This window comes from Equus quagga, chromosome 1, assembly GCF_021613505.1.
Source record: "Equus quagga isolate Etosha38 chromosome 1, UCLA_HA_Equagga_1.0, whole genome shotgun sequence".
Classification (NCBI taxonomy): domain Eukaryota; kingdom Metazoa; phylum Chordata; class Mammalia; order Perissodactyla; family Equidae; genus Equus; species Equus quagga.
This window is the reverse complement of record NC_060267.1, coordinates 91,440,749-91,453,907: the sequence shown is the minus strand read 5'-3', so window position 1 is coordinate 91,453,907 and position 13,159 is coordinate 91,440,749. Positions and strand designations below refer to the sequence as shown.

General features: G+C 44.1%; 1 protein-coding gene across 4 annotated transcripts in view; it reads right to left on the bottom strand.

Annotated features, from left to right (window-relative positions):
• The window catches only part of NUP214 (nucleoporin 214), a 97,671-nt gene extending 85,379 nt beyond the window's left edge, over positions 1-12,292 (bottom strand). For all 4 annotated transcript variants that reach the window (XM_046667207.1, XM_046667225.1, XM_046667233.1 and 1 more), the window contains exons 1-10: positions 12,159-12,292; positions 9,708-9,903; positions 8,919-9,070; positions 7,875-8,073; positions 7,142-7,212; positions 5,833-5,896; positions 5,280-5,383; positions 4,414-4,520; positions 3,529-3,595; positions 1,108-1,234 (exon numbers count right to left, since the gene is read on the bottom strand). In XM_046667207.1, coding sequence (XP_046523163.1) covers positions 1,108-1,234; positions 3,529-3,595; positions 4,414-4,520; positions 5,280-5,383; positions 5,833-5,896; positions 7,142-7,212; positions 7,875-8,073; positions 8,919-9,070; positions 9,708-9,903; positions 12,159-12,203 — 1,132 coding nt within the window. In that variant the 5' untranslated portion in view covers positions 12,204-12,292. The remainder of the gene's footprint in view (positions 1-1,107; positions 1,235-3,528; positions 3,596-4,413; positions 4,521-5,279; positions 5,384-5,832; positions 5,897-7,141; positions 7,213-7,874; positions 8,074-8,918; positions 9,071-9,707; positions 9,904-12,158) is intronic.
• Positions 12,293-13,159: the final 867 nt, after the last annotated feature.

Sequence of the window (13,159 nt, the reverse complement as noted above, 5' to 3'; positions counted from 1 at the left end):
TCAACGCTCCCTCAATTTGTACGCGTGTCTCGGTGTTCAGGAGGTAGTTTCAGTGTTCCCCTGACCAAGACCGGAGTCTCAAGGAAGCGGCTGGTTTAGTAAAAAATGAGACTAGACTCTAGAAAATACACAGTAGGACACAGAAAAAGTGAGTCAAACTGCTTCACTCACAGTTGAATCATAAGCATATATTTTGTTAACTAACACTTCAAGAGAATCAGAGTAAATGAGCTGATCAGACCAAATAACCTGACCAGAGAAAGGACAGGGAGTTTAAGGGTGCCTGACAGGGACACCCCTCTAAACTGAAGCATCAAAGAGTAAAGAATATGTCTTCCGTTGCATTTGCACATTTCAGACTGCAGCTCTGCCAAGGTTTAGCAGGGAGAAGAAATACTTAGAGCACACACTTGGGCCCAACTGGGAAGACATGTGTTTGAGTCTCCATTTTCTAATCTACGCCTTCAAACCAAGTATTGGTGTGCAGTATCTGATTAGGATATTATTCCCTTGGGAGGTCATTGGGGAAGTGGAATGGGCAAGGAAGCAAAGCTATGAAATTCTGATGTTGTATATTTCAGTCATACTCTAAAGCACACACAAAGACACAGACACAGACAGACAGACAGACACACACACACAAACACATGGGGTTGTATGGCCTTGGTCTAATCAATGAGTATTCATTCAAGTACGATTAGTGTCGTCACAACGCACTTTATATCAGTCTTCAAGCAGAAATGTGCTACTGGAAGTTAAAAGTACCCAGCAAAGGGGCTGGCCCCGTGGCCGAGTGGTTAAGTTCGCGCGCTCAGCTGCAGGCGGCCCAGTGTTTCGTTGGTTCGAATCCTGGGCGCGGACATGGCACTGCTCATCAGACCACGCTGAGGCAGCGTCCCACATGCCACAACTAGAAGGACCCACAACGAAATATACAACTATGTACCGGGGGGCTTTGGGGAGAAAAAGGAGAAAAATAAAATCTTAAAAAAAAAAAAAAGTACCCAGCAAAGTAGATTGTCATGACAATGCAGAAGTGGATTTAAATATTAACAATGATCGGGAGGAAGACCATTTCGGCACTAAGCTACACCAGGCTACACTTACTGATGGTGATTTCCACTTGGTTAGTGTAATCTATGGCAACTCCCATGGGCAAGGAATCATCACTCTTGTCTGTCACAGGCAGTTCAGCTCGACTAGAATCCTCCAGGAGCCAAGATTCCCAATTAATCTGGAAAAAATAACAAGCAGTAGAAGAAGAAAATGCCATATTGATTAGAGCTCTGCACTGATTCTTCCGAGCACTGTTCAAATAGGAGAGAAGAAAAAAGTCAACTCACTTGCTTTAGAGCTATGTTTTGACTGAGACTCTGAAGTCTAGGAAGACAGTCTAAAAGCCATGAGTATCCCAGCAAGGGAGGGGTTAAATTTCCAAATCAACCTATCTATCCCCAGTACACCAAGTCCCTGCCCTGTAAAAACACAACCACTATCGTGAACACCTTCTGAGGTGCTGTCCACCACGACCTGGGAGATTCCTGAACATGCTAAGTAAATCCAACAGCGGCCCTAGGTCAGGGAATCTCTGCTCCTAGAAAGCTGGGACTGGGACCAGGAAGTCCAGTTGATCTCTCCCACGGTCTTGAGCAGAGCCGCTTATAAAGCTGGCCAGATGCCCAGTGCTTGCTTGTCCACGGGGACAGAAGGTAACCTTAGGTCTTAGTTCCTGGTGTCAGTTCCTCACATTGGTCATCCTCCTACTCCTGGATTCCTTGAGACACCACTAACTCTTTTCAAAAGCTCCCCTTTGGCTTAAGTTTGCTTAAGTGGGCTCTGTTCCTTCTAAGAGATGATCATCGATTTTTAAAAAATCACTAACATTTGTCTAGCTTTCAGTGTTAACCAAAACTGGGCAGCACAAATCAAAGGGGAATAGTACTCAGTGAGTAACAAAGAGAAAAACAAAAACCTGCTCAGAAAAGGGAACACCATCAAACTCCCCAACTGAGCTATGGAGTGAAGAATAATAGTGAAGTTCATAACAACGCAAACAAAAGTGATTCCAACTTTGAAAACAGTCTGTAGACAAGATGAAGACTCGATCATCACTACAGAACAGAACACACACAGTGCTGGTTTCAATTTTACAAAAGACAAGACAGATGACAACAGCTGGAAGGCGGCAGTGGGGCAGGTGTGCTACAGGCAGGGGTGGGGGTGCGAAGACACTCCTTTCACAAAGTGGAAGATCAGAGATAGTGTATACGGTGACACCATGAGAAAGGAAGGTAAGAAATATTAAAGTAGAAGGGTAACCAATAGAAGAAACCACCACAATGTAGAACCCTACTGGGAGGAAGGAGGGGGATCTGAAGGCACATGGGAGCTAAATCCTCCAACAGCCAAGAAGGTCTAAAATTAATAATGATAAGTAAAACGAATAATTATTTAGGGATAAGGAGGTAACCATTAAAAGAAAAAGTTTACAAGTTAAAATGGTCCCCTTTAGAGAACAGGACTCGATCAGGACAGGGCAGAGGGGATTTTTCCATTTATAAACCCTTCTCTACTATTGGATTTTTTAACTATATAAATTACCTTGATAAAAAGCAAAAATAAAGGTATATTTTTAATGTGTGATACATAAAATATTTGTGCAATTAGGAAACTGTTACTGAAATCAATCCAAGAGCAGCAAATCGGACTGACCTCTGGCCTCTAACCCCAAAATGGCCCACTCTAGACACTGCCAGAGCCATGCACTTCTGGCAGGCCACCTTGCCGCCCAGAGAATGACGGACAAATGTGCAACGGTTCAAGAGGCCTAAGTATCTGTGCAGCGCACAGAACATTTTTAAACTCAAGGCAGACTCTTAAAAACAAGAGTTGCCCTTTCAGCCTGTCTCCTCTGCAGTCACTCTGCATAATCCACCGTGCTTCAGGATGGCTTACCCGACCACCCCAGCCCACCCACTGCCTGCAAGGAGGACAAAGTGACAGAAGGAAAGCAGGTGTTTATATGCAGGTGCTTTTAGCCTTCTGGCAATTTCTCAAAGTCAAACAGAAAGTATTTCTGATGAGTCACAATTTGGTTTGATGTGCATGTTTCTCCTCCATAATCAAGGATGGGTTATAGTTAATTGAATAGAAGGGGCAGGTTCAAGTAACAGGAAGAAAATAAAGATGGTAAAACAAAACAAGGCAACAAAAAGTCTCCTGCATATCCAGGTATACTCCCGCCAGAGGCCGATTACATAGTATGTTTCCACAGACCATGGATGGACCGTAACAGAACAGAAGGGCTTTTCACCACACTGAGGGAACTGCTAAATCTGACACCTGTGTTTGTCCCATGCAACATCCAAGACATTTGGCCCAAGGCTCTTTGTCATTTAAGCTTTGCTCTCATCCAGGAGCTCATTAAAAGGGATGTGACCTCATTTAAATCTTAACCACAGAGTTAACTCCGTCCAAAGTCTTTCTCAGGAAAGTATCACATAAACAAAACAGAAGAGAAAAATGTACCTGGTCACTTTGTCGAGCAAGGATACTAACTTCTGTTGAAGCCGCCGAGGCTGCCAGCACTAAATCCCTTCAAAGAATAAAACCAGAAGATTCATTAAATTCCAACAACAACAGTTCTAACTTGACTTGAGTCTGTGCTAAGATCTCTGAGGATTTTCTCAAGATGTCAAAGAGGAAGGTAAAGTTTTCTATCTGGCCAAATAAAGCTGAGAAGATTTTAGATACAAAGCTTAACTTCTCAGTTCATAGGATAAAGCCCTGGAGACTCGGCCAACTGTCTACCTTCTTAAGACAGAGGAGAGACACAACAGAACCAAGGCGGAATTTCCGGCAAGCACACCACCCTGTAAGCAGAATAATCTGGTCAGAAGAACAGGAGCTTGACTTCAGGTCACTAGCTTCCAAAGAGAAACTTCTGCTCTCAGAGGGAAAAGTTTTAACACGTTCCTTAAACATCAGTATTTTCCTGTCATTGCTCGGGTTATTGAGAAAATGGGTACATATTCAATCTAAATAATTCAAAATTGGGAAAATAGTAGTAGTAGTCAGCAGAGAACAGATTGGTGGTTACCAGAGGAGAAGGAGGTGGGAGGAGGGCGAAAAGGGTAAAGGGGCACACATGCACGGTTACAGACAGCAACTAGACTTTTGGTGGTGAACATGATGCAAACTATACAGAAGATGAAATATAATGATGTACATCTGAAATTTATATAATGTTTAACCAAAGGGACCTCAATTAAAAGAAAAAAAGAAGTATTAGTTATAAAAGCATCATCTAGCATCAGCTGAAAGTATGTTTAGGCCGGCTATTCTCCTTACAGAAAAAATTTCAAAGTGGGAACAAAGTGACTCAGGCGTCCCCGCCCTGGGCCCCCAGCTCACCACTCTTCAACGTAGCTGAGGTAGTAATGGTGCTGCCTCTCCGCGCAGCTGCCGTAGCAGGGCTCCATGAAGTTCACGAACACCTCTGGGTGCTTGTCTTCTTTTTTCTACAAGGAATAGAATGAGAAAAAAAGTCTTGTGTTATTAACTAGCACGTTCATTAGAACGTAAGATCCACAAAAGCAGGGACTTCGCGTTGGTCACCTCTATAGTCGCAGCTTTAAAGCAGTGCCTATCACACTGCAGGCGTTTGATAAATATCTGATGGAGAAACAAGTGGAAGAACTTTAAAAATCAAGATATGAAGGGGTACATTTATATGGTGACTGACAAATAATAATGTACAACTGAAAAAAAAAATCAAGATGTGTTCTTGCTTTTCTATAATTTCTTTCTCAGGTTAACATGTACCAAGACACACTTTACAGCTTAAGCAAAAACAAGTTTTGTAATTTTTTTCACCTCATAACTAAACAGTAGAACATGCTTTCAGTGGACACAATAATTTCAGTCCTTAGGCCCATGATGCAACATTAAAACCTGACATCTGAAGTTGTACCATCACTGCCAGTAAGAAAAGGAAACTGATGCCTAAGCTTCAAACTTTATCAAAAGAATTTTATAAGGGGCTGGCTCAGTGGCATAGTGGTTAAGTTTGTGCGCTCTGCTTCTGCAGCCTGGGGTTTGCGGGTTCAGATCCTGGGCACAGACCTACACACTGCTCACCAAGCCATGCTGTGGCAGCGTCCAACACACAAAACAGAGGAAGACTGGCAGAGATGTTAGCTCAGGGCCAATCTTCCTCACACACACACAAAAAACTTCTATAATCTCAAAGAACAAAAATGTCCCTTTCATATACATACCGGAAGTAAAGCCATCACCACGTCTGGAGAAGTCTCCAAGGTCCCATCTGCAGCGGCATACACTATCGTGAAGACATATGTACCAATCCACAGCACATCCAGAACTGAAAGACACACACTCCAATAAAGCATTTTGTGTTTGGAATAGCCCCTGTAGTTATAAATTAACACCCTATGCACAAAAAACTCAGAGCACTACAGCTTTTACAAAGGTCCAGATCTCACTGACTAAATATAATTCACAGACACAAAGACTCGAGAAGCCCAAACTCATCCCAAAGTGGTATTTTTTTCTGGTGGATTATAATCACGGAAATGATGAAGAATCCTAATACCAGGATTCATTTAATGTCCTTTACCATGAGACACAGGCATCTCCCAGAGGATTAGTGTTACAACAACTTAATTAGCTAACTCAAGTAATGAGAGTATTCACACAGAAGGCACAACACCTCCCTGAGCAGGTACGTAGGTACGTCACGTGACAGAAAAACCTGTAATGTAGACGGGGCCTCAATAGAGGTCAGCCCAGCAAGAAAAGCAGATGTATTACCTCTGACGGGATGATCTGATTCATAAAACGGAGGACAAGGAATGACTTTTTTTTCCTGTAAAGTCTGAAAGAGATTTGAAAGAAAAAGTGTCAAATGAAATAATTCCTAAAGCAATGAAACTGTCAAATCCAATATGTTCCCCTAGAAGCCACCTCTCTCTCATCTCCAGCCACAAGAGACAGAACAGAGGAGAGTGAATGAGTACTCCTAGGACCCTTTCCTACAGAAATACTCACATGAACGTGTTCGGATGTAGGTAACGAGGATGCTCAATGCAATACCATTTACAGTGACAAAACTACTCACACTGATACAGATAACCATCAACAAGAGAAAAGGAAATTACGGCTCATTCACACAGCGGACTACTATGCAGCCATTCAAAAGAACAAAGCGGCTCTATATGCAATGAGTTGGAAAAAGAACTCCAATATACTATTAAGTTAAAAAAAAAAGGGCAAACATCAAACCAATAAAATTAAACCAACCGTATTACTGGTTTACAGGCTAATGCCCTAAAAGAATACGTACCAAATTTCACATAAGACCTTTTTGCAATGACAGACAAGAAAACCTTAACCTCAAAGCTCCACCCCCACAGTGAGCCTGTGGCCCCACGGGGAGCAGTCTCTGGAGGAGGAAAGCACAACACCGGCCTTGGCAGTGCCTGTGAACCCCCGCTTCCCACCAGGCTTGACTGGATACGGACCGACTCTTCGTCAACTTACATCACAGAACATCTGTGACCCTTATCCCAGGAAGACCTGAGGGAGAGGCCGACAGAGCGGACGTGCAACAAGAGGAGCAGTCACTTCCTCTTTTGCCTATAGAGAAACTGAACCTTTAAGGCAGACTCAGCCAGAGGACGACTAACACTGGGCTTTACCCCGGAGTGATTCCACATTAAAGTACTAGCCTTTTCACTAACTCCTTTCCCCCGAAGCTCTGTCTTTATGGAATGGATTGGGAGTATCAAGTCGGGGAGCCGTGTGTAGAATATGATCACATTTTATTTAAAAAGCAAAACAAAAATAATGCATCCACATGTAGACTATTTGCATAAGCATCCAGAAAAGTCTGGAAGGCTACCACTAAACAGAACACAGAGGGTGCATCTGCAAGGAGGACTACGGGGCAGAAGGGAAGAGCTCTGCTCTTTCCTGCATTTGCCTGTGTTCTGATGAATTTGTTGCAATCAGCATAAACTACAGTTTAATAGAAAAAAACACCAAAGGTACTTCCAAACCACCCCAAAAAATAGTGGGTAACTTAAGTAAGACAAGTTCTAAAGTCCGAGGCAAGACTTACAGGAAGATACTGGACCACAGTTCCATTCTGCTTTCCCACAGCCAGCTGCTTTCCCTTGGGGCTCCAGCACACTGAGCAAAGAAGAGAATGCTGCCAATTAAAAACTGAAGAACACGGAGCTAAGCAATGAGATCTGGACCACAACAGCTACATAATCACCACTTCTTGTCCCTGTGTCAGTCCAAGGAAAGCTGTAGGATCACCCCTACTCGGCAAAGTAAAAAAAGAAAAATCATTTTGACAATACTATCCAATAATGGTGCATCACTGGGCCACTGAATCAACGGCCAAAAACGTTCCTGCAACGGAGTATTGCCCTCAAAGCTGGAAAGTACAGAAAACTCCAGTCTTCAGACAAGATGACAATAGAGAAGGTTTTCAAGTATCAAGAGATCATTCTCTTGCTCCCATTTGAGATTTCTAATGCTTTTCCCCCAAGGAACAAATGTCTTTCAGAGTACGACCCTTTAGATGCAGAAACAAGTATTCTTAAAAACATAGTTCTAAATCAGCTATACCAAAATATCTCTCTCTCTAGAAATCCAAGCGCGTTCAAGTTAAAGCATGTGCGCTACCTGGCGTCAAAGACATTAACCACAGAAACAAACAATGCGCTCCCCTTCTACTAAACAACAAATACAACAAAAAACCCATTTGCTTTTATTTCCAGAAATTAATTTTTAAATAGATTACCATTACCATATGTTATAGAGTGAAAGCTTTTATTACCCACCAGACGTTACTGCCACTGTGGAAGGAAGAGTCGCACACACTTTCACTGTTTCTGTGACTTGCAGGACAGCGATGCTGCCATCGGCCAGACAAACTGCCACCATAGAGGGAACAGTGGGGTTCCACTTCATATCGATTACCATGCCTCCTGCATCTTTCAAAAGCTTATGATAGGCAAATGGGCGTTTCTGCTGTTTAGCCTTTTAAGACAAATGCCAAGAAGCAAATATAAATTAATAAATTAATAAATACACAGATACATTAATAGTCAAAGAAAATTACTGAATATGCAAGTTTTCTGAAATTACAGTTCACTTTTCCCCATAACCATGAAAATAAAATTTAGCTCTACACAACCACCTATTTCTTACAGACAATTTGAGCACAATTTTGAAAATGGCAATTACTCTAGCACACTCGAAGGGCTCTCAGCAGGAAATACACAAATGTAAAACAATCAATAAAGAATAGACACGATTAAAATCTTGGCTCTGCTTCTTAATAGTGTTGGGCCCTTGGACTGTTACTTAAACTCTTTGGGCCTGTTTCTCCACCTGTAAAGTGAAGACAACAGTACCTGCTGTGAAAGGCTGTGGTAGGCATGCACAAGGGCAAGGCGCGGAAAGCACCAGCACATGGCCTGGCCCAGAGTCAGCAAAACCCACGATAATATTGCTGCTCTCACTATTAAACTGCTGGGCATGGAAGAACACTGCCTTAGGAGGCCAAAGACGCAGGACTAGAACTTCTGACATTATCTACCACTCCATGGCCCTGGGCAGTCCCCTAAGGCTCCCTGGGCTTTGGCTGTCTCACATGTAACTGAGAAATGATAACACCTCGGGGCAGGTGGCACTGTGCAATAATTTCTCGAAGTCCCTTCTATCTCAGAGATCTATGATTGTATACTTAAGGACTTTTTTAAAACTCAAATTTTAATCTAGAAAAAGACTTGAAGGGTCCACCAAGAACTCCTAGGTTACAATTCAAAACTAGGAAATCTTCTTAGGGCCCATACTGACACTACAGTTTGCCAGTAGCTTACCTCATTGGAGAATGTGCGAACATCAAAAAAAGCGATAATGGAACCATATTCACTGGACATCATACACACGGAGAGGGTGAGGTTATCACAGCTCAGGGCCAGGTGATGTATCGGGAATTTCATAGGCACTAGCAAGCTTTGAACTTTATCAACTATGAGAACATAAAAAAAGACAAAGCAGAAAATGGGATTTTCAAAGCATAAGCCACAACCCCTCTATTCAGATCTACGTGAGACAATTTTTGCATCTACATAAACATCCGCACACATGCTGATACCTGGTTAGGCCTATAAATCTTAGCTTCCTGACCGACGTATAAGGCGTCAAGTATCCCAGGGACTCTTCCTCATACGACCTGGGGAAACTAACTATGGCTGTTGCCCTTGTTGAAAATAGCGTCCTGTACCCAGATTTTTGCAACAATGGCCTAAACAGTACATACTCCCATTTGCTTGGATGGTACTGGTCTGTCAACTAAAAGCCACGCAACAAAACCCTTCTCCCAGAGAGCCAGAACTCAAGTTCAACTGAGCAAAAATAAAAGCATGGCAGAATGGTAAATTCTTCCCTGAGCTCACAGGAACAACTCATCGAAAGAGAACTACGAAGCACCAAAGAGAACACCCAGAAAGCCCTCCAGCATCCTACCTACAACTTCTTCTCCTAGGGAGGCAACCTGAGGACTAACAGCAGTTTTAATTTCAATATTAGAACGATTTTCTTGGGAAGGCAAACTACATTAGCACTTCACTACACTCCTCTATTACAACATGAAGCAAGTAACTTACCTATCTTATTGGGATCGTCTCCAGGTTTATTTTGAATAAGGAGATTTTTAGTAGGAAAAATCTGCAACCCACTGGCTCCACCAGCGAAGACCAGACCGTATTTGTTGGACACGGCAAGTAGACTCGAGCGTTCCTTGGGCAACTCCTCAGGAGAGTCAAAGATTCTCACCTTCTTGAGAGCTCTAAACTGAAAATCCTGTTGTGAGGGATCAAAACAAGATCAATTCAGGGAAAACAGGAAATTTAATGTCTGTCATTAGATTCCAGTAGACCCAATTCCAGCGCAACAAAAATATGTACTACCCTGAGGCCAAGAACTGTGCAGCTCAATCATTTTTAAGCTTCCTGGGCCTACTGTGGTGCTTGGCACAGTGCTTGTTACTATTTATTGAATGAAACAAAATTTTCAAAATTCCTTCATTAAGCCTGCCTTGACTAATCCAGCTCACACTGATCTTTTCCTTTTATGAATTCCTAATTTATTGTCTTAAACCACCACACAAGTTGCACTTTATTATCTATAATCTTGTCCTATTTTATGGTATGTATTGTCTCGTGATCCAGAGTGATGCTTAATAAATCGTTGTTCAATATTGAAGCATCAGCCAACCATGCTGTAAGCTGGACGTTTCCGCGCAGCACTCAACAAACATGGATACGGAAAAAATGACCACAGAAAGAACCAAACCCAAGAACAGGCTTGCCTGCATCAAGTGCTAAACAAAATTCCATCACACAAAAGGATATGTATGGTCAATCTCTTGGTGGTCAAGTCCTATAAACACACCTAGATACTCAAGGACATCTAAACACAAAGTCAGCACCCTTAACACAGGCTCTAAGGCTAGGAATGGCTTGACCCACCTGCCTCTGGAGCCTCGCTTCACAACATTCTGCGTCCCTCCCACAAGGGCGCCATCACCTCTGCCCCACCTCCACCCCCACCCACTTCCAGTTTCCATTTCCTTCCATTTTTAAGCTTCTTAACATCTCAGGGTCTGGGAGCCTTCCCAGACCTGTCAGTGCCTGACTCAGCTAGTCTTCCATGAATTTATCTGTACGCTTTCAAAGACAACTTTCAGTGTGTACCCCCTCTTGGTAAAAGAGTTCCATAAGTTTACCAGTCACTATGTTAAGTTGTACTATATACAGCGTTTCTTCTCTTCAATTCCAAACCTATCTTCAAGTCAAGGTTTTGGTGAGAAGAATGTGAACCCACTTTTGCTTACATTCCAAAAGTGTAAAAGCCAAAGGCAGCCTTTCTCAGCCTTCATTTTTGTATTTATGGTGCTTCATACAGGATCCCTAACGTACCCCATAAACTAATTTCCTTGGATTTGATGTTGAATACATATTTGCTAAAAAATTAAACGAAAAGCTCTTAATTCCAACTGAGAATGGTGACCAGAAATTCACAGCTTTCTGGCTGAGACCATACTAGGTTTCAAACAGTAGAATAAAATTTCCAGTCTCTGTCATTCTCACCCTGATAATCCCAAATATCCATCCTGTTAGGGTCCCAGTCACAGGTGTATGGAGAGCCAGTGGGAGGAAGAGGCAGAGGAGAGCTCTCCTTTCTGTTATAATCAGTAACTCAAACGGAGACTATCATCTTCTAAGTCTGTGGTTCTAAAATCTTTTTTTCCTTCTGCCCCAGCACATGTGGGGAAATTCCACACTCACACTGGGTGGCTCACCCCAGCACTGATTCTCAGAAGGAACAGAGAATCACCACTCTAAATACGGTATGGATTACTACTCTCAACGCATTTCAGTGATTTGTTGTTCAAACGCGACTCTTCCTGCAACTTACTCCCTTTCAGGTGTTGATAACCGTCATTTGGATCACCTGCCCTGCCCCTCTTTTTGGTTTCCTGACTTTAGGCTGATTCCCAGTACCAACAGTCCTCTTATTCCAGTTAACTAAAGGTTTTGTAGGACAGGTGACGAACCCTGGCTCTGCGTTATGCAAGCCTGGACCACCTTACAGTAGTACCGTGGGAGTGAAGAAGACAGAGTCTTTGAAAAAAAAAAACAACCCTAGATTTCAGCCCCTTTGTCAAGTGACTTTGAGTAAGTTCTCTTCCGAGCCTCGCTTTGCTTCTCTATATCAACAACTACTTCGTGGAGCTGCTGGATGATCACCACAGTGCCCCGCACACAGTAAACGCTCCATAAACAGCAGTCACCACCACTCCTCCGACCCACACGCGAGAGGAACTGGGCAACTCCAGGGGCGCGCACAAGACCAGCAAGGGGCGGGGAAATGGCGCCCGCGGGGCTGCCACGCCGGCGGCACGGCAGAGTGCTGCGGGCCGCGCTGGTGACAACCCTGAACGCAGCAAACTGTTCAAGCGGGAGGCGGGGCAGAACCCGCGCTTCGCCATTCAGCGGGGCTCCAAGGCGACGCCGCGGCTAAGGAAGAAAGGGAGGCCCTGGCCAGTCTCTGACCTTCATCTCCCGCTCGGGGATCATGGCATCCATCTCGTCGCCCATCGTGCCGCCCTCAGGTGGTCGAAGCAGCCCCCGATGCCGCCCGCGGCCTTGCCCACACAGCCCAGGCCGCCCGGAGGCCAACTTCCTTCCCCCAGCTTTAGCGGCGCGCGGCGAACCCCACATTTCCGGCGCGCTTCGTTGACATCACGCGTTTCCGTCCGCGGTTTGGCGGGGGCGGATCGTTGGGCGCTCTCCGGGCTCGGCCGAGGAGGGGGCGTGGCCCTGGAGCCCGCGCGCCTGCGCCGGGAGCGTCCACGTGCCGCCCCTGCGTTCGCGCTGAGAGCCGGCTCGCTCGGTGTCGGTTTCATTCATTGGGCGGCGCCCGCCTGAGCGTTGCACGCTCATGGTTCGGTTGAGCCTTCACAGCAACCCCAGGATGTAGGTAGTTATTAATAGTTCCCGGTTCAGAGAAGTTAGGAACTTGACAAATATTTACAGGGGCAGCTCTTGAGAGAGGGTGGAGGAAAAGAGGTTCAGAAAGGGCTTGGGGTGGGGCTTGTCCCGATGTCTGAGCAGGGAGGCTGAGAGGGGAGGTTAAAGGGCACCAAAGATCAGCTTTGCTTGCTCCTTTCAAGGTTGTGATTTACAGAGCAAGACCCTGGAAACTGCGCAAAACATTTTAGATGTGATATTTAATCTTCAAGACATCCTAGTCATCTAGGAGTATTATTGCCATTTAATTGATGAAGTAACTGGAAGCATAGAGAAGTTAAGAAAATTCCCCGGTGCCCGTCAGTCAGAAACTGGTGGAGATAGGCTTAGAATTCAGCTTTTCTGGATATGCTGATTACTATTTTTTTTACACAGTCCTACGTAGAGGTTTTTGTACTGGAATTATATTATAAATGATCTAGAACACATTCTTAACTTGGAGCCCCTGGGTCAGCTCCATATTCTGCCACTTACTGTTCAGTTTTCAGCAAATTGCTCCTTGGCTCCAAGCCTGCTTCTCATTT